At 37.9% G+C, this 27,864-nt stretch overlaps 1 protein-coding gene across 5 annotated transcripts in view; it reads right to left on the reverse strand.

The window, feature by feature from the left end:
• SNX24 (sorting nexin 24) overlaps nucleotides 1-27,864 on the reverse strand; it is an 87,836-nt gene that overhangs the window by 33,482 nt on the left and 26,490 nt on the right. Inside the window, exons 1-3 of one of the 5 annotated variants that reach the window (XM_067315379.1) lie at nucleotides 10,145-10,226; nucleotides 4,716-4,820; nucleotides 3,658-3,772 (exon numbers count right to left, since the gene is read on the reverse strand). In XM_067315379.1, the coding sequence (XP_067171480.1) occupies nucleotides 3,658-3,772; nucleotides 4,716-4,780 (180 nt within the window). In that variant the 5' untranslated portion in view covers nucleotides 4,781-4,820; nucleotides 10,145-10,226. Of the gene's footprint in view, nucleotides 1-3,657; nucleotides 3,773-4,715; nucleotides 4,821-8,750; nucleotides 8,874-10,144; nucleotides 10,229-27,864 lie in introns of those variants that run through there. The other 4 variants (XM_067315380.1, XM_067315378.1, XM_067315381.1 and 1 more) reach the window with 4 other exon arrangements.

Raw genomic sequence — 27,864 nt, forward strand, 5'->3', positions numbered from 1 at the left:
CCAAATGAGGGAGAAAGATTAGCTCTACGTATTATCTCTGGTTACAGACAGACAGAGCAGTTCAGAAGGTTTACAACCCTCTGCTATATACCAGATTCTTGCTGGTCACCAGAACAATTTCTTCAGATCACTCGCACCACAAGAAATGAGTTAGCACTCTGAAGCTCATCAGAAATAAGCGTCTTCTCCAAAACTCCTCTGCATAACTAAATCATTTCAGCAGACACTAGTGGCTACACAGTCCCATCCCAAGGTGTAGGTGCCGCTTCACGGTGGATTCTGTTGGCTACGTCTGTTATCTTGTTGGACTGATATCAGCAAATGATGGGATTTCTTCTGTCCAGGGGGGTTAGAAAATATCTATTCCATTGAACTTTAAAAGGCAGACCTGTCAAAGGGCAAGTCCCTAGGGTAGAGAGACTGGATGGCAATAACATCCAGTATCAGCTTACTGGGACAACAAAGTGAACTAACTCCAGATCAGAAGAGGGCAGATGGTTAAATCAGGTTCCTCCCTGCTATCAATTCACTGGAAATAAGGTCCAGAAAAACTGCTCTTCCAAGACTAAATCGTATAAAATTTACTTGCAACAAATACTGATCAGATTGGCAGCACAGCTGCAGTGGCTTCGATAACCAGTTAGATAAGGTCCCTCAGGGCTGTCCTTAGGAATCCCAATGATGTCTCCAAAGTCCAAGATAAACCCAACTACCTGTTCAGTTGTTCCATCCAAATGACTGACTGTTGTTGCACACCAGTATCTGTGCAAAAGGGAGCATATCAAGTGATCTGTATCTTCTTGAAATACACTATCAAAGGAGACCATACTTCTGTATTGCTTTGTGATAAACAGCCAGTCTGAGATCACACAGTAGATTTAAAAAAGACCCAAAAGCTACAATGCTGATTGACAGTCTGCCTATCATCTTCCACATTTGTCTCTAACTTCTAGTACTTTCAAGTAAACAATCATTTCGCCAAACTCACAGAAGTAACATCAGCAATCACAGACTTTTAATGCAAGTCCAATCGGCAGCCGTTCTCAAACTGGAGGCTCCCTATACAACCACCTTCTTGAAATTTGTATGTTCTATCTCTTTGCAACATCAAACTCTTCAAGAAATCTATCAATAGAAGTTTCATGACCATAAACAAATTATAGCTAAGTTAAAAGTTTTAGTGCAATCTAATACTACTTTCAGAGAGATTTTTGTTAACAATAGTGTAATCCAAGGATTTATTTTAAAAATTTTATATCAGAAACAGCTAGATGCTAATTTCTGCTCTATTACTAGTTATAAGCTCAGATACAGAAATAAGCTTCTATGAGGTCAAGATTTATATCACACAGTAATTGATTTTGGGTGACTGTGAGAGTGCTCTTAGTTGACAGCCACCACAAGGTAATCAGCACAGGTTCAGCCCACCTCCAATGTGAGTAACAGGCAATTGCTTTTTAGTGAAGACAAAACCAGCTCAAATCAAGTCCTACCTCCTATAGGTTAAGATCATGCATGGGAGCAGTTACCATGGATCAGCAGAGGAGCAATAGCTTACCACTTCATACTAGTTTGTCTGAATGTTTGGGCTCCCATTCTGTCTTTCACTTTTTTGCATCTCTTTCCTCACTTATAAATTAAATAATCCTCTTTTCCACTTGTCAGTCAGTTGATTGCTCACAAGCAATCTATATTATTACTGTGCATACTGTTGAATTGCTATACATGTTCTTGAATAAATATATCAGTCCTTACTAGTCAACTGTTCCATAGTATTAAAAGTGAAAGTTATAAATTCCAAACTTGTAAAATATGAAAGTCACTTAAAAATATATAAACCAGTCTTTCACAATTCCATGCAGAAAATCAATCTATTATAAGGAGAAAAAAATCCCCATTTGGCTTTCAAAACCACAAAAACCATCTGATGAACATTTGCTGACAATGGATGGGGATAAATTTAAGAAAATTAACTTTTGTATAGCAGTATCTAATAATATTTGGCTTATTCATAGTTTTGCTATTCTTCAGAAAAACAAAGAAATTATTTTGGACTTCTGTCCCTCCACTCCAAGAAACAAACAACATACTCTGAAAGGATGCAAGAGGGTGGTTTCACCATGAAAAGACCTCAAAGATGTGACAGTGTACTGACAGTTGCAGCACTTTCCATCTTACAGCAATGGAATTTATTGCTTTCCTTGCTTCTTGCTACCAATTACAAATTTCATATAGTAATTCTCATCCAAAGTTCAACCATAGAGGACTATACTTACTTAGTTAAACTTATATTAAAAAAACCAGCATGATTAGACCATGTCTGATACAGGTCTGCATTTGTTTGCAATCTTCAGGGCACATTACTTGATGCCCGTACAGGTTTTCAAGATGTAAAATATATAATAAGAAATGAATATACACTGCACTAAATAAATCATTTGGAAGTAACATCTGCATAAACCCTCAACCTATGCATAAGATCCCATTTTTTTCTGAAAAAACAATAACAAACCAATTACCGAAATGGTTCACTAGCTACAGAAATGGTTAGCTAGCAGTACCATGGTAGTAACCAAACTGCTCTTAAAGACTAACTCTCCTTAGTATCACCCGAAAATGTTTGCAATATTTTATATGCATGATGTTAAATTAAAATCTGATCATACATCTTCTGAAACGGTAACGCATTCCTACATTGTGTCCTGGAAAATGCTTAGCACTTTTAAAGACCTGATAACTCAAATGCTTTGATATGAACTTACAATTTCCTAAAATCTGGACCTCATTATTTTAAAATATAAAATTTCATTGTAGATTAGTTTTGTTTTCTGTTAGCAAATTTAAAATTAATGACTGCTTGCCAAGAATATTAATTTTTTTCTTTTTTCTTTTTTAAATTAGTATGCACATTAGTATGGATTTAGCTTAGAGGCTGGCTTTGTTTTGAAGGGGGTGTTAGACCAGATGACCTCCAGCAGTCTCTTACAACCTAAACTATTCTATATTTCTACAGTAGCCACTGGTGATACAACAGGGGAAAAGTTAATTAAATTTACAAGAATGTAAGTTAATCAACTCCTCCAGTAGAGGGGGATGTTCTTTTACAGTTTATCAGCAATTAGAAAGTGCTAACCAATCTACCTCTATACCTTCGCAACAATATCAACCTCATAACAGAAATAAATACAAGCGCCTTAGTAGTGATAGTCTTCAAAAGATAATTTTATGCAAATCAGAAAAAAGGAAAAAGTCACAGCAAATCACTGTAAGAGAAAAACATACCAACGACAGATAGCCATCAACAACAAAAAGTCCCAACTCCTTTTCCAGATGCGAGTCTTCCAAGAGCAGTTTTCTCCACCCCCATAATAAATGTAATTTTTTAGATGCCACTAATACAATAAAACTCAGAGCAGGAAGGAAAAAAAGGTCTACATGTTTCAATATAGCAATAATAGCAAAATATTTAAAAATAAAAAATGATATTAAAAATAAACTATGTGGCCTGAAACTGTCCCCATATCTTGGAAAAAAAATTAAACTGTATTTTTCTCCTTATTTCCAAACTTCTTTTTAGTAGTTTAATGTCAGAGGCAATACTTTCTAACATCACGTTACAATTCTTTCCTCCTCCTCAATCTGTTTTCTGTTACAAACCTTCCTGAGAATCAGGGAGGTTCCTGAGCAGTGCAGGCCAACATCCATTTGCTGTGATGGCAGTTCACTGTCCATTATGTTGCAGTTCACCACTCCTCCAGCTGTGCCACTGCAACTGTGGACGATGACACAAATCAGACCTCTGAAATGATCTGAGTAAAAATAAAGAAGCCCTACTCTCACTCTTACCCTCCTCCCAAAACAATTATCTTTTGGCTCAGATCATTTCCATGATCTCTTTTAATAAAACAACACTTGCATCAGTACAGCTGAAGGTGCAGTGAACTGGAAAGGTGCACAGAAATACCTTAATCTGGCTTTATCACCAGAAAAATGGCTGTGAAACCACACCACCGGGCTTCTCCAGTTTATAAGAGGAAAGTGTTTGAAACAATCATGGTGAGAGCAGAAATTCCATCTACTAAAAAGGAAGAGATTTATCACCCCTATATTTAGGTATCTGTACGCCCAAGTCATTCCTGAAAACTCCTTTAACAGTTTGTGGTGAAATTCTATGCCAAACAGGTAGAATTTGGTCCTTCAAATGCAAGTGATCAAATAGAACGAGAGGAATATGAGATGACAGGTGCCTAGTTCAACTAAATGAGTAAATCAGACACAGACACATACAGTACAGGGATATGAATTTGTCGAGCTGATTCTTCCCTAGACTGTCCAAACAGAGATGAGTAACAAAGTCTCCTTATTCCTCTTCTGCAGCACTTTTCACTGGTACAGTCAAAATGATTTTGGTAAGAATGACATTCTCCCCATTTTAGGCACAGAAAAATGAGATACTAGTAGGTTCTCCAAAGTTAGACAGCAGCCAGTGGCAGAACCAGAAACAAAACAGAAACAGTCCAGTTTTCTAGCTGCTAAACTCTTCCTAAGTGAACAGAAATTATCACTGCTGCTATGTAACTCATTTTCCACACCTAAAATTGCTCATCAATAAAAGACCCACCTAATACCTGCACTATCTTGAAAATGCTTTGGATACTACCACTCTGAAAAAGGACACAGCTTTCACTGTCACACTGATGAAAGGAGAGACTCACCTGCAAGTACAACTCCAGGCCTTGCCGTCGCTGCTCCAGGACCTTTGGGACCCAGTTCCTGACATGCTTTGAGGGGATCTCTGGCGTTCTTATGAACTTCTTGAGCTGCAGACAAAGAGAAAGAAATCCAGACAAACTCCTAAACACATTTATGACCAAAATGAGACAGAACAGTTAAAATAACTGCACATAACAGACAACAGTACTGCAGTCATGTTACCAACCATCAAGCTCAGTGAAAAAAGCAACAGACTTTATTATATCTCTTCACACCTACAGCTTGCAGACAAAGATTCTCCTGCCCAGCTGCCCTTCTTAGTGAAGAGGAACCCTCCTGACAAATTTCTGGAAATTTTATAAGGAAACTGCAGCAGCTAGGTGAAAACACTTGAAAATGAGGACCCCAAGCCATAGAGGGGAGCCTTGGCTCGAAATGAAGCAAAGCAGTGACAATCTCAGACTGCAAGTGACACCAGTAATGTACGAGGCTGAACCCTGGGAAGCCACCTAGGGGCCGCAGAGGCTGTGGCACAGTGGCTTGAGCTTGTCTCAAAGCCATGACAAGGAAGAAGCTGAGGAGGAAGGAGCATCCAGAATATATGAGGGGGGATTCAACGCCTGGCTCAGCCATGAATGCCCTGGAGATGTAGCATCAGTCTGTCTTGTGCTTCAGTTCCCCATTAGTTAGCCTGGGATCTTGCCTCACAACGTCATTGTTAAGTACTGGGACATTACCTTGATAACGACAATGACAAAGCACCACTGCAGTAATCTCCCACTCCATGTTTCGGCATTTATGAACAGCTGGCAGAAGTACCAGGCAGAGAGCTAACTGGTTTTCTGGAGAGCTAGCAACCAAGAGAGCAAAATACCCCTCCCTCCCAAGCTGCAGCAATAAATTGACAGTTATGTTTAATAGTTTATATGGAGCAATAGCAAGACTGCTACTGAATATAAGTCTAAGAGCTCCACAACTGTTCCTCTAAAGATTCCCACAGGGGAAGCTTTTATAGATACATAAGGAAATGTGTGTATATGCGTACATGTGTCCGAATAAACACACACAAACATATATTCTGACAACACTAACAATCCTCTTTCCAGAGCAAAATACATTTTCAAAACCAATAAAAATTAACATCTTCCTCAAAACTAAAGGGCAAAAACAATAACTGGAACCGACTCCATTGCATTTTAATAGAAGGTGACATTAGACAGTCTTTCTGTTGGATATTGCCTCTGAGTAAACGTAAGGCAAGGAATGCAAAAAAAGAAACTCAAAATTGACTTTGACATGCATACCCACGGGAGACTGAGAATTTACATTTCATCTTTGAGCTTGCTGAGATGTCACTATAGGAAAAAGCAGTGCCAACATATCAATGTCTCTACAATCACAAGTAACGAAGCTCCAACAAGGAAACCTCAATTGCGCTGGAAATATTCTTCAACTTCCTTATTTCTCAACTGTGCTACATTACAATTAAATGTGAAATGAAAAAAAATACCCCAAACATGCGCTTTTACTGACTGATCTGAAAGTCAAAGTATAAAACTCCATTATTTCCTCTAAAACTCTTAATTTATCAGGAATGTTGAAGAAACTACAGTCACAGCTGTTGCAAACCATGACAGCGCTTGCAGATGAGTAACAAATTGCTTCAGATGGAAAGAGACAAATCCAAAACAATACAAGCTTCCACTACAGCTTAGGTGCTTACAAGATAAATACTCTGTGGCTGACACTTCAGCTGATGATTAACAATCCTTTTTTGCTCTGTGACCCTGCAATATAAAGTATCCAATAAACGAGGGCTAAAACGTGCAAGCATACGTACTGGCCATAGGTATAATGTCCCTGCTATATAGATATACAAAGAATAAGTGATAAGCACATTTTCTTAAGCTTATAGTAATCCAAAAAAATTATAAAATAATAATGATTACTATAATATCTAAGCATATTATGCAAATCTCCCTATGTTAGTTATATTGCTCCAGACTTGTCCACTACTCATGAAATACTTATCTGAGGACAATTATTGTCTGTAATACTTTCCTGTCTGTAACACTGACCTAATGCCTAATTGAAATACTGTTGTCTCTCTATTTTGCTCAAGTTTAAAAGATGGCTCAAACTGTCAATTAAAGAACAATTTTTCCAAGTGCGAAAAGTCAATACAATTTAGAGTACATAGTAATTGTTTTAAAATTGTAAATAACTTGTAAACAAAGATGTGAAACTTCATATTTTTGCAGATTCCACTGCAGTTGTCATAATACTGTCACCTTCTAACATTCTGGTACTAAAAAAAACTACCAGTATTTTAAAATGTAAATGGAAAAAAATATATAAAAGAAAATAAGGAATAAATATAAAGATACAGTTGTATTTTCAGCTACATTTTACAGACAAAAAGGGTTTTATTCTTTCTAAAGATCCACCCGAATGAAAATAACAAAAATTTTGTGCAGATTTGAAAACGCTACTGTAATGTGAAAGGTGCAGACCCTGAAAAGCCTACCTTGCCATTCATGACCAGGCCAAAATATAATGGCCTATACAAACTATAAAACAAAAGCCAACAGCAGCAGATGCTTTCTATCAGAGGAGTAACTTGTACTCCCAATGTAACCTACCAGGATGGAAAAGATTTTAAACCTCTTCCATTACAGCCAGATTGCAGAGGAAGTGGGACTTAACTTTTTTATTCAACTGGAATGTAGGAAAAGGTGAATGCAGAAAGGAGACAAATCAAGCCTTGTTTTTGGAGCTGCTTTGTTTTTAAAAAAATGTATCAGAACATTAATTGGTATTCTGATGAATGAATTAACTCTTATCTTATATGAGTAATGGAGTCCTTCTTGCATATAATGCCAGTGTAGTATGTCCTTATCAGGCAAATGGTACCACCTCTCCTGTAGCCTCTATTCCAGTTTTCTACCAATTTTGTTCACAACAAAGGCTTTACTTTTACTACTCACCGTAAGACAACTCCAACACTAAGTACACCTTGAAAACGCAGTAAGTTTAAAGATACCTTCCCATATGCCATGTACTCACAGCTCTCTACAGTGAAACTTGCACTGTAAATTAAAGGGGAAAAGAGGAACAGACAATAAAATGTTCTGCTGGGATGCTGAAAGCATATTTGGTATACAAAGACCAGTGCAGATTGTGCCACATGATGTAAACAAACTGTTTGCATGAGTGAGATACAAGTTTAAAATATTCTTCTTCAGTAAAACCTGTCTGAATACATATTATGTCATTGTAGAAAAGACAAATGTACTTTCTTAACAGAGCTTTGAGATTTTCTGCTTCTTCTAACAGAAAACAAAGAAAAAACAAAGGTGAAATTGCCTAGCATATTACTATAGGAGACTTTCTCCAGTAATTTTGCAACTCTGAAAGCAATAAAACAGTCTCAGAGCAGGAGCTGTTCAACCACTTTGTTTACTGAAAATTTTAGTACAACTAAAAATAAGACTTAAGCAATGAAGCATGTTGTGTCAAAATATGTTGGGTGCTTTGCATCTGTACAGAAAACAAGGAAGAAAAAGTTAGCCAAGCCTGCAGAGTATTTTAAACAGATAACAAGTAGATGAGGAGTAAGATGTAACCAATTGAACAGTGCTGCAAAGAATGTCCTGTTAGAATTCCCAGTTTTCAGGTTTGTTTATTTTGCTACTATTTTTGAGGAGAGAGAAAAGGACCATCATTTATGGTTTTCCTGTTGTTTTAAGATGAAATCTTTAAAGAGAGGAGCTATTGCAGAGGAATGAAGGAGATGAAGCTTAGAGAAAGACTGCAGTCACTCACAACATTTGCGTGGAGCAGTGAGGGAAATGTCTAAGTGAAGCATAAAACGAGAGATAGACAGGAACTAAATTGTGCAGTTCCAGAAACTACAGTGAAATTAGACAACAACTAGAGGACACAGTATACTTGTGTAGGTGTGTTTTAATCATATAAATCCTGATTCTCCCCTCTTAGTGTTTCCTAACTTATTTGCTCCGGTAATCTGTTCTCACCTGCTTTACTTTCAAGTACAGGACTGTTCTCACACAAACAGTAAAACATATGTAATGTGCTGCAGGCCTGGGTGGTGGGTAACTGGGTGGTGGTACCGCTGATTCTGACACTATTGCTCATGAGGTACTGCATTCAATATGAAAACAAGGGGGAAATACCTGAGAGATATCTGAATTAAAACAGCAAACGAGAAAATGCATATTAAAATACAGCAGCTAATACCACAATGGGAGCTAGGGGCAAAAAGTTGAGAAATATGTGCACGTACCAATTACTATGCAGTAAAGCAAAATATATTCTTGCTCTTTGAACTTCTGAGGGCCAACACACAGTTGAGTCAATAGGAGGTGCCTTTTGCTGCCCCACATTTGCATATATCCATGCTACCAGACCATATAAGTTGGCAACACCCACCTTCTCTACCACCTGGATAAAGCCACCCCCCTGAATGACTCAAGGCCACCAGCAAACTTGCTGGTGTGGGTGAGCTCTTGTGACACTGCAACGTCAGGTGCTGGGTCCCTGGGCTCTTCCCCGTGATTCTCACTGCCTTTTGCAGACACAGCTTTTTCATAGCAAAGGCAAGCGGCACCAGTAAAAGCAGACGAGCGTGCACACACCAATGCCCTGAGACCCAGGTCCTAGGCCAGGAGGATTGCCCAGATGCTCTTCATCCTGGCCCCACGCTTGGTAAGCTGCTGCTTTTTCAGAAGTCTCATTCACATTACTAGGCCCTTACAAGGCAGAATAGATGTAAAACTTGTCCTCCAGGTGCACAGCTGTAAAAGCAGCATCCAGTGCAGCCTGGAGAGGAGAAATGATACTTTAACATTGATCAAAATAATTTAAAGACTAGTTAGTGGCTACCCAATTTTGAAAGTAGTCAGGAGTTAGTTTCCTTTAATCAGATGAATCTGTAGATAAGCTGAGCAGCTATTTTATATCACATTCATTCTATAAAGAGCAATGGAATGAGAAGGTCTGCTTGGTCTTTTTCATTTCCAGCTTCCAGGTGTATACAAGTTAGCAACAGTTAGCGGGTTAGCAACACAAATTTTTAGAACTAACAAACTATTTGCCTAATTAAATAAAAACCAAAACCATATTTGTTTGCTATAGGCATGTGCCTTATTTCATGATTTCACAAGGAAAAAATACCACAGGCAGAGCATTTTAGGAATACAGTATATAAACAATAAATGAAAAGAACAGTAAGAAACCTCTGAGAAGTTCTCAATCCCTACAAGGAAATACAGAAGAAACTAAGTTGTCAACTCTTTTGGGGAGACCTCAATCATAAGACATATTTAAGACAGGCAGCAATTTCAAGTGAGGGGAAAGATATCAAGTAAGGCAAAACAAAGCTACATCTACTAAAGAAAGAGATAATTACCTTTTTATGAAGAGCATGGAATTCACTATACCTCTTCTCAACAAAATGTTTTCTTCCACTCATTAGCACCTCTATTTTAAAGACCTATAAAATTGCAAATAATAAAAAGGAGATTAACCTTATTTGCTCAAACAATTCTGTGACATGGTTGTGACTGTACTGAGTCTTACCCCTTTAATTACAGTAGTCAGTCCCAAAAAACGCATGATGACTCAAGAAGCACAGAAGCACAACAATAAATCAATGAGTACTATGGCTAAATCCTACTAACAAGTTTGTTCAGCAAACATATACACAGTCCAAACTTACCTGTCTTTTTGTTGTATATTAAAATCTAAAAATTAAAATATTCCCTTTCAAAAATATTTAATATGATTGGAAGTCAGAAAAAAAAGATGGTAAGAACAAAAAGACAAGAGAGAAAAGAAATATGGATTCATTCTTTTTGCCTCCTACAACACTGCATGCCAACAAACGCACACATGTTCAGTAAGTCCCCGATAAACAAAGTAGTATGTTTTGTACAGAAGAAAAAGAGAAATAAATGCAAACTTTGCATTGTAGGTTAACTTCTTCCCAACCTGCATATTAACCTGTAGTCTAAGCCAAGCTTGTGCTACCATTTACTTTCTGGGAGAGAGGAAAAAAAAAAAACCACACAGCAAAGGCTTGTTTTCTTTGTATGACACATGTGACAGCTTTAGCTGCGGCTGGGGAAGGTTGAAAGGCCAGGAGGAGCCGCTTGCCGGACTCGCTAATTAGTAGTCACTAACATGACATTGGCTTGATTCTCAGGTCACAGGGTCAGTTCTGAGGGCAAGTGATGAGAAATATTTTGAAGCACTCGAGAAAACACAGTCTATTAAATGAAGACAAGAGCAGCAGAAAAGCCATATAAAAAAGGTGCCTGGTCTATCCAGGAATTCTTTGTTTTCTGGTTTGCTCAGCAAATGCTGGAAATAATTGTTTCCAGGACAATGAGGAACCATGTTCAGGACAGATGATTACATCAAGACCCAAGTCTTAGGCCATATCAGAATTCCTTTAAAATAAATTTGCAAACAGCGTTTATGCCTGAATGCAGAACAAACGGGTTTCTGTCACGATACATCCAGCTAGCATTGATCAGAGCAAACATACAGAAATCATTTGAATAAATGCTTTTGATTGTCCACTAGAACCTGCTTTTAAACATAGGTCAAAAACGCTATGGTTCTTACTGGCTAGCCAAACCATATTAGAAACGGACAGTATTTTATTTAATCCAGACTGAAATGTGTCTGCTTCGGTTCCAAGGTGGTATGGATGGGACCACAGTCATCTCGCACCAATGTTTACGTTACCAAAATCAGTTTGGATCTTTGTAATCCATCAAAATAACTTGTGCTACATTCTGCTTCTTTGAAAAGGACTACTTCTGTGTCCTAATCACTGGGAGCAGATGACCTTATTTGGGTGTATTGATTTCCCCCCCCCCTTACCTATTTAGATTATTTTGGGAGAAAGGCTATTGGCTATTAAACAATTTCTCTCCAGAAATTAGTTACACTTGCAAAAGTTCCAAGGCACCCTTAGGAATATCTGGTAGTGTCAGAGCTGTAAACAGGATCACATGCAAAGGGAGAAGAAAAAAAATAATAAAAAAAAAATCAGTGTAGACTTCTTTCTTTAGCTGAGACTTAATATTCTGATTATACGAGGGGAAAACACTATATACATCTTATAGTCTACACACTGTATGAAAGTAGTATTTTTTCAAAATGTTCCATGAGGAACAAAATGCTTTCAATTGCACAGGAAACATGTAGCATTGAAGGAGCCTCAAAGACAAAAAGGTGGGAAAGCTGGATAACAGAATACGAAGCTAGTTAAGTTAGCAGTGACCTAGAGTCATCGTTGTTAAGGTGCTGTGATGGGTTTTGAATTAACTTGATATTAAGTCTCCAGCAACTACTAGCAACTCATACACCCCCGTTACCTGAGTTGGGTAAGGGCTTGCTTATGAATTACACAAATGGTTTCAAGACATGAAAATGTGTGTAGCATTTATTCAAACTCTTTTTTAATCTCAAAGTTTTAACAACCGTTTACACAATTTTTGGTAGCAAAGAGACAGGTCCAATAAACTAAAGAATGTATCTGTTGGTCATTTCCACAGAGGGCAGGAGAACACAGACTCACAGCTTTCCATACGTGCTGATGCCACTTATATCGCACCCCCATATCTGCTAGCTTTGTACCTTCAACTGGTTGTATCGATATACCAGCTTTGACACTGCCTCCTACAGCCCAGAGCGCAGGGCTTCTACTTCAGTAGCAGCCTAACATTTGCAAAGCCAGACAACGGATCTATCGCACGTGAAGTAAAGTTGAAAATTATTCTTTCCACATTTCTAATCTATGCACTGTGGCACCTGTATTTCTGAGGTTTAAAGTAATTGTGATAAGTGTATTAACTGGATAATCTCTCAATGCTTTCAATTAAAACATTTCCAAATACTCAACTGATTTATAAAGCAAAAACAGAGCTAAGTGAAATAGCCCATACTGTGCTTATGAGCTTCATAGTGTTAGAAGACTTCATTTAGACAGCACAAACTCCAAGTTGGCCTCCTCACTGGTTACCAGACTACAATTCACAAGAGCAACCTAAAGGCACAGAAGTCAGTTGCTACATCACTATTTCACCACAAGAGCACGGCTGTGTGGGAAAGACAGAACGATACCTTTGCATACAAGAGCAATGGGATCTCTTTGTGGATTCAAAATAGCTATGCACAAATCTTTCACAAATTTAACTGAGCAACTGCAGGCCCTGACAGAAAAACAATGTAAGGAAACTGGTGAAAGTGCCAAAATAAAGAAGGAAGAACTATGGAAAAAAAATGTAGCACTGCAAGGAAATTACTTTTCTTGTAAAAATGTTCATGTTCTGCAAACAGAAAACTCTGAAAAGACATATGACTTTCTATAAGTGACCATTAGTTAAATGAAAAATGCAACAATTAATCACTGAATAAGACAAGTAAAATGCTTTTCCCATAGTCACTGAAATACCAGAAATTATGCTTCACTGAAAGGTTTGCACTTCATCTTGACCAGGGCAGAGTAGCACAGATACGAATACACCAGTTGGAAAGCTCTCCTTACAAGTACTCCGAAACTAGAAATGACTCCCCTTTCTTGGTTACTAAAACAACACTTATCAGTGATGCTTGCACAGTGCCAGCAGATCATTATTGATTAAAAGCATTCTTCTAACAGAGTTTAACCCACATAAATGATGTATGGGACAAACATCTTTGCACTGGAAATCAGTTTGAATAATGTTGATCTTTTTCCTACCAAAATTGCCAAACTCGAGCTCCAAACTCATAATCATCAAAACTGTGAAGAAAACTCTTTAAGAAGAACTCCTAAAATGTTTTTTAATGAGATATTTCAAAACTTTCAGGTTTATATATATATATATATATATAGCATCTATATAATATACATTATATATATATTTTTTCTTTAATATATATATAATTAAAGAAACCCTATTTTTGCTTTTCTTCCCCTTCATTTTATTCCAATGAAACTGAACACATGCAGATACTGGAAACCATTCTCTTCATATGTTATTGGCAGTGAATATGGCTAATTTTGCAAATTTCCTCTATTTATTGATTTTTGATTGTTATCAAGCCTTTAAGTGAACTGCCCTTTTTCACTATTTTCAAGGGGAATAACCTCTGGTCTTGCATTTCTCTTTTTTGCAGCAGAAACTGCAGCACTTGAATGGTACTACATAATAACTAAAATCTATTAAATACAGACAAATAATTGGTATGCATCATGGTGAATTTCCAAGACAGAAAGCCTAAGTGGAAGAAAATAGGAACAAATAAGACAAATAACCACCATTCATGCTTCCCTATATGCCCACAGATATTCTAAATACATATAAGGAACTGTGTAGAATCACATTCACACTGCCTTCCTTCAGGTCCTACAAATGTCAAATGCTTAGACTTAATGCAAATGGACATCTTTTATCTGATAATTTGACATACAAATATGTAGTTCTTGTAATTTTGTCAGTTTAATGAAAAACAGAAAAGAATGACAAACATGGCCAGGAGTACGGAGGGAGACTAAACAGAAAAGGGACTTACTTTTCATCCTGATTTTCTATTACATGAGAAATACACAGATGATACTTTTATATTCACTCCTGGAAATTCCATTAACTACACAGCTTATAATTATGGTAAATTAATACTACCAGATTGTGTATATTTATAGAGGGAAAATTAATTACAAAGTATATAAATTTCTGAAAACTTACAGTTGAGAGAAAGATTTGTAGCAGTCTTGTCTGGAACGAGGAGATACAAAAACCAGAAGCAGAAAAAGAGAAGCTTACAAAAAAAAAGGTACATTTGTCTAACATTCACCAGAAAAGAAAAACCCACAGAATTCTGTTATTGTGTTTTTCTCTCTTAAGACCAAGCTTACCGATACTGTTTAATATATTACTTACAGAAATAAATACATCCCTTTAGATGCTTCAGTGTACTTGACAGACTTTTGACTGAGGAATAGCTAATGCATTCAAGTGTCAAGAAACTCAACCTTAAACCTTTGTCATAGCCATATCAAAGGGATTCCAGAACAAATGAAATGACAGCTCCGGTCCATGAAACACTAATAGGATTTCCACATGTTTAGTGTTTCATCATTGTTCAGACAACAGCACATTTTCTGTCTGTTGTGCTATGACTAGAACAAGACCATAGCATATGGTAAAGATCAAAAGGTGACTTTAAACCTGTTTTCATCCTACTGATGCAGGCAAAAATGAGGGTCCTCCATCAGCAGGAGTACCTGCATGCCTGCTCTAGCACACAGCTGCAAGTAGATTCAGCAACAACTTGGTATCTCGGGGGTTAAAATGTGTCATGGCAATGCTCCACACTTCAGAAGGCCCTCCAGAGTAGCAGCTAGGATGAGGGCGGCATTCAGAGCCAACTCAAACTTCATAGCTGCCTCGATAAAACTGAATCGTGCGATTCCCCAAAAGAAAACAAATTAACTTATTCTGACTTCATCCTTGGGAGGTAGGGCAGCAAAATTCAGTCCTAGGGTGGGAACAAAGCAGTCCAAGGGCAGAGCCAGGCTGGGGTGGGACATGGAGGCCGAGGCTGGAGAAATCTTGTCTCTCTTTCCTCTCCTCCCTGACCACATGCCCCTGTTCTAATTCTCCCCCTTCCTGCACTCACTGCCGAATTTGGGGTAATGCCCACTTTCTGAGCCTTAGAGATCTTCTCTGCCTTAGGTAAATGGCTTACATAGTCATGCCTCCCCCTCCTCCCTGTAGCAACTCCCCATCCTACATGGGCAGTGCCTACTCAAGCTCCTGGGCGGCAGAAAAGGGAAGAAAGATCAGGTGTGAGGAGCTGAGGGCCCAGGCAGCTGCTCCTTGCGCCAGTGCTGGGATTTCTGACAGTACAGCTCTACGCAACACTGGCATTCCCCTAACGAACAGGGCTCCAAAGACACTCGGATCCATTATGTTTCCAGATACTCTGTCTTACCTAAAGTCAGCCCCAAAGTTGGGCTGGATTTACACACTGCCCCCCTCCCCCACCCAAACACTCTAGTAACTTCTGTTATCTGAAATCAGATCATTTCACTTAGTCCCAATTACCATTTACTTCATCATGTTAGATCACAAGAAAACAGTACCTAGTTTTATCAACTACAGAAATCAAGACTTGACATTATGCAATTATGATATTGCTTTGTCCAGAGTCCATGAAAGAGAAAGGTCACTGCAGGAAAATGTGCCATTAATTCAAGGATTTCAAGCACATATTCCAGATAGTTCCAGACTATATGAAGCAGTTAATTGACACTACTTGGCCTGGAGAAACAGCCTTACTAATTTTTATAGTATAGTAAATAAAGTTGCTACTGTTACCCTTAAATCCACTGAGAAGACAACTATGTTGTTTCATTGAATTGCTCTCTTAAATTTCATGTTATTACAATCTACCCTGGACCTTCATTACTGAAAAAAATTCTGCACTTAACATTCACAAGCACATGTTGTTCTTGCAAATGCTGTTCTGCCTTCAAACTTCTCCTTACTAACTTTATTTAGCTTTCCGTCATTTATTTACTGAAAAATCTGCCTCCTCACTAACACTCACCTGTGTTACTGTATCCTACCTAAACCAAACGGTAGTCTCTTCACAGCAAGCACCTTTTAACATTTGTCTTCCCCACAGATACTACAAAACAACTATAGATATTCCCGATGCCATGCTCTTTTGCAGTATCAGCCTTCTCCACCCATAAAGCAGACTGGTATTGGTAGGAATTATGTACAAAAGACATGCACAGGACTCTGCGTTATTCCTTCCGGAGATGGCCTTTGAGACATGTATGTCGTATAGGGATTAGAGGAACAGAGAGTAAAACCATCATTTGCATTGGAACCCGGTGAGACAGTAGTTCCTACAAAATAGGAAGCTCTGGGGAGGTTTTCTGTGAACTGTCACTGTTGCTGAATGGGAGAGTAGCTGACATATAAGTGTAAGTACTCCTCTGATTTTTTCAGCTCACTTTAAACCACTCTCTTCCAAACACATGGTTCATAAATTCCCATAGGAACTTGTCTGTCATTTCCTGAAAAATAACTTACCTGGCTTTGTAAGCTAAAAAGCCTCTCCCTTGCCAGTGGAACACTGACTATGGAAATCTAATCTGTAACCAAACCAAGAAGCTACAAGATCTGATTTGCTTTTGATATTTTTTCTTCATTAGTCTTGCAGAACACAACTGTTGCACAGATGTCATCCTTTCAAATACTAGTTGTTACTGTGGTCACCTAACTTGACTAACATCCTCAGAATCAAACTTAAGGAAAAAGATGTTGATTTTTTGTGGAAGAAAGTTCCTAACACATTTTAATGCATACATTTACACAGGGGGGAAAAAAAAAAAAAGCTTGCTCTATTTATTGTGCACTGAATCATCTTAATGTCTCTTATCGGAAATATTCCAGTGGTAGAACATCCATGAGCCTTTCTTTCTAATGGAAGAGATTAATTTTCTAATAGAAATAATTCACTGGGACAAAAAAAAAAAAAGAATACTGCAAAAAATCTGGTGACAAAAAAATATCTACATGAAACTGATGAATTCAAAGTTTGATGAAATGTAAGGACTCTTCTGTTTTGTCACAAAATCCCTTTCTGTTTAATCTGGACAGTCTATAAAGAATTCTCTCACTTTACAAAGCAAGACATAACTCCTGACTGAAATGAAAGTGCCCCTTACAGCACCCAGCTAGCTGCAAGAAACCCCCTTTTGCAGGAAACTAAACACAAGACACAGCTTTTCTAGAACTTTGAAGTCTGTGTTACTTGGTTTCTGGTTGTAATTGCTTGCTGGAAAACTTCCAGGTGCTCTAAGAGCCTTCAAAGCATAGATATTGAAGGTTTACAAACAAAAATGTCAAACGGTGTCAAAGAGCACATTTACAAAACATACAATGAGGCAGCACATAACCTTTAATAATTTGGTCCTCTCCAGCTTCTGCCACTTGCTTCTTCAGCTACCGACAACTCTCTAGCATGGCTGGACTGAAGCGCAGCACCCTTTGTGCCAACACAGAATAGTGACCGGCCTCTTCCAATGTCCCTTTCAGAAGCTTATAACTTTTGGTGAACGCTTAATGACGCAGCTAACACCGAGTCCAGACACTTGCACGCATGCATAACAGGGCTGAATGCCATGTGCAAGCAGAGTTGTAGGCAGGAGGAAGATACTGCATCCTGTTCCTCAAGGCTTTGACACAAGACATTAATGACAGAACTAAGCCTGCCTTTGGCACAAACACCTATTTCTCAGAACAGCTGAAGAGTTGTCAAAGACTACATTTAGTGAAATATCTTCCATCTAACCCAAGACCTTCACTCCTCAGTCCAAAATCAATTCAAACAGCCCAAAGCAGGGTGATGAGCATTACACTTCAAAGGAGTTGGCTTTGGAGTGTCTCATACTCCATTATATGCCTGCCACTGTATGTGAATTTAGCCCTTTCCTCTGCTTGGCACTAACTGAACACACAGGAACATGAAACACAACAGTATTTAGTCAAGATACAGTGTACACAAACTATTAAAAATCAGCTCCATATTCTTCACAGTGAGTTATAAATACCAGGGCAAAGAAACAGTGTATACCCAGTCCTTACATCTTTCCTTCTTAGGACCTCTGTGGTAATCCATCTCAGAAGCATTTTTCTCTCTATTCCTCTTTACCTGCCAACATAAACAGTTCACCCAAATCATTTTTCAAAAGCAGTAATCAAAGTAGTCAAAGGTTGCTTTCCCAAATGCCTGTGCAGCTTAGCAAAGAGCCTCCATACGTTACATTTAAATATTGGGATTAGCCTGTCTTCAGCCTCGAAATGGAGGATTCCAATGCTACCTTATCCATAATGAAGATGAACAGACAGGATGCGCACGACATTTTCAGACACCTTTCAAGAGGTTAATGCATACAAACTTTCACTAAATTAACATTGGTCTGCCTTCAGAAATAGAAAACTAATCATCTCTGCTACTGCACGTTACTGCAGTATTCTTGCAAACAAAAGAGAGCTCTATTTCAAACATCATCATCCATTTCTGAGAAGAGCCATTAGATCAATTTACCAAAGAATGCCATCCTGCTCAAAGATTTCCTTTGCCAGGTTAATCTCTTTTGAACAAAAAATCAAAGTGGGATGAAGAAACAAGCTCCAAAAGCTATAAGGTAGTTTCATTTCTTACTGGAAATATGCCTGTTACTACTGAGAGAAGGTTACCAGGAAATAGGTTACCAGGATGTGTCCACCGACACATCCAATTGCAGAAAACAAGGAGGTTCTTTATGCAGATGGAAAGTGGAGAGAACGGAAACAACAAACTCAAAACAGCGACAGCACTGATGATACCATTGTCAAGGCTCAAGTACTAAAGAAGCTACAAGGTCAGCTATCACAAACAAATCAATCATAAACAGGGAAAAAAATCAAAATTCCAGTTTTTACACTTTGGAATTCACACTCTGTGACTAACGGGCTGCTTCTGGTGTAACTGGCACGACGGCACAACAAACATAGATATTCCTGAACTGGAGGCAACCTAGTTGGGGCACTGCTAGCAGTGCAGCAGTGAGGCCAGCACCAGCTGTAGAACTGTGGCACAAGTTCGGAGGGATTCAGGCTCGAGTACAAATCTGGACTTGAGCACAATGGAAGCATACAGGCAAGAGAGAAAAATATTTTCTCATTTGCTCTCCTTTGGGCTACAGTATAAAACTATAGGAAGTAAGTAGCCAGGAAGCAGCTGAACCAAAGGCACTTCAGTCAGAACTATATTGGCACTGGTGGAAGAGTTAAGGCAGCACAGGATTTGACTCAACCACCAATGTCTGAGAAAATGACCTGCTCAGAGAGACCATGTGCAGAGCAATTATGTCAACACATTGCACAGGTTCAAAAGCAGTAGAAATACTAATACAAACCAATATCCAGGACAAGGTATAGAATTCAAGTATGCTACTAGCAATTTTGTGATACAAGATTGAATAACCTATCAGAGAACACTGGTCATGCAATTAAATATTTATCATTTCAAAGACAATTAAAATTGATTCAGTGAGAATTATATTAATTTCTAACTGTCCTCTCATTCGCTTGAAGTTAGTAAGGCAAATATTGAGTAACTACATGTCTGAACATATATTCAGCCAGATTAAGTATTTTATATCCAACACATTTCTGAAAGTCCTTAAGCTATAAATTGAACCTGATGCTGGAAACATGCAAATAAAAGTGTGCGTACTGCAAACAAAGTGACAGGCAACAGACGACTGAAAACAGTGCTAAATGTTTCATTAACTGACTGTTGCTTGAATGAAGATAACACAACACACCAATTTCTTCAAAGGCTAACTAGAAGTGTCTGACTCAAAAAGTATCACTCCCAGGTCTAAAATCTAGGCCTGCCTGCCTTTTCCTCAAAGGAGAAATAAAACTGAAGACAGAGCCATGTGCAGATGACAGAAAAAAAAAATGGCTTGGATACTTCAATAATAAAAACTGTAAGATTCCTAAACACAGCACACTCTGAAAAAGCAACATCCATATCCCTATTTTTAGGAGCCAAAATTCGAGAGTCTGAGCTCATCTATCATGCCCCAGTTTTAGGGTGTAAAAGAAATCCTTATTTTACTCTAGTGGAAAACTTTGAATGTTCATCACCTGCAGATATCAAGTCACCTGTTTAAATACAAAAATACACACTTAAAATCCTAAATTCTGGCATACAAATTCAAACATACCATCAAGAAAAAAGTACAGATAACATTAAGTATCATTTCTTCCCTGATTTTCATGCTTCAAATTTTCTTTCGGCCTTATTGTGAACTTCATAAAAATTTTACTATCCTATGCCACCCTGCCTGAATCTTGGTATTTGCCTGGTTCTCACCTTTTGTAAAGAATATAAACACTTTTGTAGTTTCTATCCACAAAAAACACTGCCATAAATAACTTCTTCAAATATTTTTCCTTACAAATGCTCCATTATTGTGTGCCTCCAGTGTCCCTCTGCAGAAGGAATGTAAACTTTGCTTAGTTTACTTTAACTTCTTTGCTGCAGTGAAAGTTGATTCTTCTACATGTTTACAGAAAGTGCCACTTCCCTACTAAGAGGGCAGAGAAAATACAACTTACCTTATCCTCTCTGTTGCCACTTTATCTCCAGCTGCCTCAGGAAGCAACTACTCACCATTCCAAGCAGCCCCTCTCCCTCCTTACCTCTTCTTTCACCCACATCTGGTTTTCATGGATGAGAAATTTGAAAGGGTAAAGAAACAACACTTACTTACTATCAGCTGATTCTTGCCTTCCTGTTTTGCTGCAGCTCACACACACTATTGCTATTTTTAATTAATATTTCAATAACATTTCAAGAGAAACTGAGATAGAGTTAATTTAATAAAATATACTATGGGAGTTACTGGCAGTGATACGAGTAATTAGACTAATCTAATATTTTCCAGGACTCTGTTCTCAGTTACTTAAAGTTTTGCCAACCTTTAATTTTTGGACTTAGATTTTTCCATACCAGGTATGTGATTCAAGCAGAAAATATTTTTAGAAAGTTTCAGCTAAGACAGTCCAAGCACATATTTAAAGAAAAATAAAATTTATTTTACTCATGCCCCCTCCCCCCCAACCCCCCCCCCCCCCCCAACAAAATAACCAAAGCATTTTCACACAAAGTTCTCCAAGATGTGGACAAGGAAGCCAGGAAGACAGCTGGGAAGCAGTTTTGGCCAGCCTATAAACTTCTGAAAAAAGGCTGAAAAAGGTGTGAAAAGCAGGTTCTCCAATGGCAACTGCATTGCTAGTGCTCTCTTGCTTTATGGTGCCTACATGCTGACTGAACTCATTTTATGGCATCTCCACAAAGTTACCACAAAATTTCAGATCTACAGAAACAACAGCAGCTATTTTTCTGTGGTTACTCCAATACCAGGAGCCATTATGATATTAGGTAGCAGGAGAGTAGAGGATATTCTTAAATTTTTATGAGAGAGATGCAGGAAAGGAATCTAGGCTTTGGCATGTGGGAACAATACCTGAAAAGACCACACTGCATTAAATTAAGCAGGGAATAGCAGAAATAAGGGCTCTCAGTTGAAGCATTCCCTCTCCTATAGCCTGGAAGGAAATCTGTGATTTTGTCATAAGTCAGAAACTTAAATTGCTGCATTTCCTTGGTGTGAAAATCCTCCCTCTCTCTCCACTATTGGAAAAGCAGCTAGATGTTAAAAATTCAGGTGTTTCCTGTTCTAAAGCTCTATACCAGGGACCTGAAGGCTCCACATCCACCGGTTGCATGTCTGGGATCAGCACCCATCCAAAAGATTCAATCCCTTCCCTTCCCTCCCAGTGGCCTTCCCCAGGGTAGAAAGAAGAGAAGTGAGAATGGGGAAACCCTTAAGAAGCAATGGTCGTGAAGGCAAGTACTCAAACATCTGAAGTGTCAGTTAAGTTTTTCACACAACCACAGTGCAGTGCCCTTGCGCATACAGTATACATTTGCGATGGTTAGACATGCACTGCTTTTCCCCGCAGAGCGCCTGCTTTGCTCAGCACGCGATCAAGTCTTGTGGGAACACCTGAGCCTCAGAGCAAAGGGCTTCACGTCTCTAGCTCTTGTTGCCAATTTGTGTAATAACTAATACATAAGAAAAGGCAGGAAAACCATCAATACGGAAAGCAAGGTCTCATGACTTAGGCAAATGATTAAGGTAACACCATGGGCACTTTGGAAATTTTAGACCTAAAACCCAAGTAGTTCCAACAATGCTGAACAACTTAATTCAGACTTTTCCCTAGGAAAACCTACTTTCAGCATCCCAACTTAGGCATGATTCAGAGGCCCAAGGTTAAAAGCCCAAACTCCTTACAGAATTAAAGGACTCAGAGCACAGATATACGATGTGTGTACACCTATGCAGACTGCACATTCTCCTATATGTACTATTTCACAGGTGCCTATTTTGGCACATGAGAAACTCTAACTTTGGTACTTGCTGAACTCTTCCTGATTTTGTCATTTCCACAGTACTCTAACAAGAACTGCAGGTAAAATCTGGAAAAAAAAAAATCTATATAAACACACACAAGCCCAAAGATCCCCTAAAATCATCTCCTCCACACACACTGCCAGTGCTGGACTCTAGCTGATTTAATGTCAGAAGTTGCATTGCTGCAGGAATTACTGTTGTTCTACATGTAGATTTGGTATTTCTCAGCTCCTCCCAGAGTATATTAAAGAGGTAGAGGAGGACATAGCAGAGCTTTTCCACAAAATGTGGTATTGATTTTTCTACCTGGGGAAGGAGACTGTCAATGAGAATCATCTCTTTGCTCCTCTACCTCATGAGAGGAAAGTCTCAAAAAGAGACATTGACCTGCAAAACCATGAGCCGCTGCAGAATTTTGCTTTAGCTAGTGCTTTGGGGATACGTTGACACTACATAAATGGAAGAAGAAATCAACAAGTAGTACTCATACTTAAGACATTCTTGAAATATTTACAAGGAAAAATACCATTTTTCTCAAAACTTCTTAACCACTGCACTTGTTGGCAAATACTAAATGAATCCAATGGAGGATTTCTAACTGGAACAAACGCTTCACATTATCCTTTAAACTCACAGAAAACAGTGTGACCCAGTTCATTAAGATGTATAGGTAAAAAACTGCCACAGTGTTAAAAGGGTGCTATTTTCTTATTTCTGTATTACATATTAGCTTTCAGAGATGTATGCTTTTTAGAAAATATTGACCATTAATACTACATAAAATTGTAACACCTTGTAAAAGTGAACATAACATTTCTGACAGTAAAGACTGATACTATTTGTAATGGTCTTAAAGGAAGGTATGATGTATTATTGTCGTTTAAAATGACAAGATAATAGTTACAAAATGATTTCAGAAAATCCTAGGACTTAAAAGGCTTTGGACAGTTGTTGCTTTGTATAACTATTATCCAATATATTCGGTGTCAAAAAATCTTCCCCTGAAATGTGTCACTACATCACTCTGCAAAATAAATAGCTTGTAAAACTCTACCTACCAGGAATAGAGAGAATTGCCACAAACTGTATAATCTAGTTTCTAGACCACACATTTCTAGCCAGAATAATACTAAAAAAAAATCTTAGTGCCTCTAATGAGATGGATGATCTCAGCTGAAAATAGACAGAACTAATTTTATTCCACAGAAAATATAGACAAAAACAATTTTTTTTCAAACATCATAAAACAGCAAAGTTTTGTTCTTTGCACTGACTCCCCCCTCACATACGCGTTTTCTATCAACTCTCATTCTGCCCAATTACTTACAAGAACTGATGGAAAATTATTGCATGTAAATCTCACTCAGTTTTTCTAGAAAAATATGACTATCACAAGATCTAATGCCAAATACAGCCTATTTAATAGCCTTATCAGAAAGATAAACACTGGAGCAGAGGTCCAGAAAGGCTGTGAAGAAAGTCAAACCGTAGCAGGACAAGACCGTGAGCAACCTGCTCTAGCTGGCCCTGCATTGAGCAGGGGGGCTGGACCATGCAACCTCCAGAGGTCCCTGCCAACCTAAATTACTGATTCTGTGAAAGGTCTTCCCATGTCAGGAGGCAAAGTGAAAGGACAAAAATTTCTGTTTCCTTTTCTATGCTTATTTTAAGACAGAGGATCTAGTTATACATTCACGAGGTTTTTTTTTCTTGCCCACACTAACATTTGAAAGAACTTCTCAAAACATTTGTCACAAATTTGTACATGCTCAGTGTATGCAATTCAGCTGCTTCCTACATTTTTGCATTATCAAGTGGCTCTTAACACTTCAGCCGTTGCAAGTAACTACCTTGAAAAGTTAGTTTTTTTCCAACTTATCCACTCACATCCTGAGTCCGTTTTATCTGTGAAGATCCTGTTGCAATATTTTGAAGGAGGAAGGAGAGATGGAGAGGTTATATCTTCCCATTAACTTCACATTATTCCTCTTAAGAGTCTTTCACCTTTCCCACCAGGCACAGAAGAAAATGTCAAGTCCAAAGGACACTTGGTAATTTATTCACAATCTACAAAATCTTTAAGCTACAAATAACAGTGCTTTGCTCAAATAATAATTCAAGACATTAGCTGACAATCAGACTAGAATCCTAAGCATGTCTCACCTTCATAGTTCTTTTTCATCCCTCTGTATCTCCAGCATTATTTTCTTATACATTCCTTACTTCCACTCCAAATGAGGCTAATATTAGCAAGCTGTTTCAATAGCTTTTATATAGAAGAGTGAAATTTCCCAGATTGGTGGCGATCTAATAATTACATCTTCTTCATTGCTGTCGCCTAACAGTTTAACACACTGCCTTAACAAAGGTTCAGGTGTTAACTAGCAGCAATTGGTTTTCTCAGCCCGCCACAAAAGTTGCTGGGTTAATGAAGAAGCTTATCAGATTATGAACACATAGACTACATACTGATTAATACAGGTAAATAATACAACTAATGTTATTAAAACTGTGTTGTGTGATTAAGATTTAAAGCAAAGTTTCCAGTAAAAGAAGATCCATGCCTCTCCATTTTCAGATGCATTCAAAGGCATCAACCTATGTCCTGTGAAACATACTGAAAATTGAAAAATCAGCGGCAGTTTAAGATAAATTGAATTTAATATGCAATGAATGAACTGTACACTTTTACATAAGCAAAATATCATTATTCTGTGTTTATCTGAAATTGATGCAAGTTGTCATAAAATCACTGCGTTCTACTGGTGACACATTGATGAAAACCTCACAAAGGCTCAGGTAAGAACTGCTGGGCCCAATTCTGAAAATACTCCCAGAAAGCAGCAGCAAAAGCATTATGCTGTTAAAGCAAACTATCATTAAATGTGTATGAGGTAAATAGGACTATATTGCTGAGTAAAAATGAAGATCTGCAAAAAAGCTGAAGGTGTTAAAATAATCTTCCTCAGGAGCAGTGTCTATTAAAAGGATAACTGAAATAAAGCCCAATTCAAAAACACTATAGAAGATGCAAAAATACCTGCATGATCTTTATCAACACAGTTCAGACATTACATGAAAAGGGGAAGTATATGGGAATGGAACAGAAAATAAACTTGTTTTTAAAATACAAATCTTATAAGCAAAAACTTTTAAATCCAACCAATACTACATAGATTCAGGGTGATGTATTTACACTGTAAGATCTGTTTACATTTTAAAGAATTTTACTTTTTTTCTAAGTACCACAACTGGCACAAGTATCCATTTATTAATGAACATACTGTCTTAAAATAGAAAGAAATAAAGAAAAAAGATTGCCTGCTTGCAATAAGAGGCGTTGAAAATAGTTAACATATCAGAAACAGAAGTCTGGAAATAGTTTTGATGTTTTTGCTTGTTCTTAAAAAGGAAATTGAAATGCCTTGAATTTTTTGATGAAAAGTCTCAGTAATGACTGAACGATGATCAAATATCTTCTTTCTTCTACTCGCTTCATGAGGAGGGGCTCGTAGCGCTGTCATAACAACTCTGACAAACATTCGTCTGCAGATTATGGTTCAGTCTAAAATAAGAATTGCAAATGTTTCCTCTCTCCTCTCCCTCCCATCTCAAGGTATTTTAATTAGTCCAAAGTTGTACTTTCTAGACTTTTTGTTAATGCTAAGAAAAAAAGTGCTCTGACCAAAAAAACCTCAAATGACTTGCTCCCAAATCACATTTGTACTGTCCCCTCTCAAGACACCTATTTACATGAAATCTCTTATAGTTTCTCTGCCTGTATAAAATGCAGATGCCACTGCACATCAGGCCTGTGTTTGCCTCTTTGCACAGACAGTCCAAAACAGTTTTCCTGATCTGTTTCAACTTGAAATGTTGTCAATATATGGATTGTCTTGCTTTCTAATTCAGTGAAAAATCTAGTTTTCCATTAGTCTCTGCCTTTCTAATTTTCAATACAGCTTTACTAAATGTAATTATTAAAGGCAGATTCAAGAAAGCAATTACGGAGCTACTGGTTTGTATCTCTGAAGTCTTAATAAGGAACAAGAAGTTGAAGTGACAGAAACACTGCAAAACCCGTATAAAAAAAAAAAATTGACCATGCGTTTATTTTAACATACAAGAAACACAGGGACTACACAACAATAGTATGGAAAATTATTTTGATCAGTATGTTTGGGTTGACCACGCAGCTCCTTGTCATTCTGAATGAATGACATTCTGAAGTTTTAATCTTTATGTCACTGTGCAGTCTATTTAGGGTGCATGGTTATTTCAGAACTGCAGAAATAGATTTAAAAAGAATTTTTAAAACATAACATTGCATCAAGAGTAGGATTGTGAGCAATGGGAAAGTGGCATTTTACCCTCTTCATTTGGGGATTTTCAAGGTATTCTGAAGGTCAGAATATTTGGAAGGGTTATAATGGACTATGAGATATCTAATCTCACTTGCCAGTATTGGCAACCAAGTACTGGAAATTAAATAAAAGTGATTTTTGTAAGAAAATTTAATAGAAAGACAATATACAGTAGACTGGTTTAAACCTAAAAAGTATCCAAAAGCACAGAAAAGCACTAAAAGTTGCAGCAGAGCCCTTTCGCTAGCTTCTAGAGAATTACAGTAATCAACCTCACTTGATACTTGCACAGAGACACACAAGACAGAGCAGCTAGAATATTATCCTACTACATAACGATTTTGCTCCCCCATGAAGTTAATCATCTCCCTTTCTCCCCCTCAAAAAGTGGGTAAAATCCTGGCCAAAATGAGGTCAATGGCAAAAGTCCCATTTAACAGCTGTATAGAGACCCGGATAACACTCTGTTTCTGTGACACATATTCTATGCACACTACCATTGCTTAAGTCATTTTGGTCATTTTACTTGTCAGAAGGATAAGAGACTTATCACCGTCTCTCATTCGCAAACAAACAATATTGCCTCTAAGTCAGCTGATGAGCAGGCTAGAAATCAGCTCAAAATCATTTCCTAATTTAAAGTAACAACTGGCCTGCCTCCACAGAGGCTTTCCAGTAACATCCTTTCTTTCAGGAAAGGTCCATGTACAT

Source organism: Apteryx mantelli, chromosome Z, assembly GCF_036417845.1.
Source record: "Apteryx mantelli isolate bAptMan1 chromosome Z, bAptMan1.hap1, whole genome shotgun sequence".
Classification (NCBI taxonomy): Eukaryota; Metazoa; Chordata; class Aves; order Apterygiformes; family Apterygidae; genus Apteryx; species Apteryx mantelli.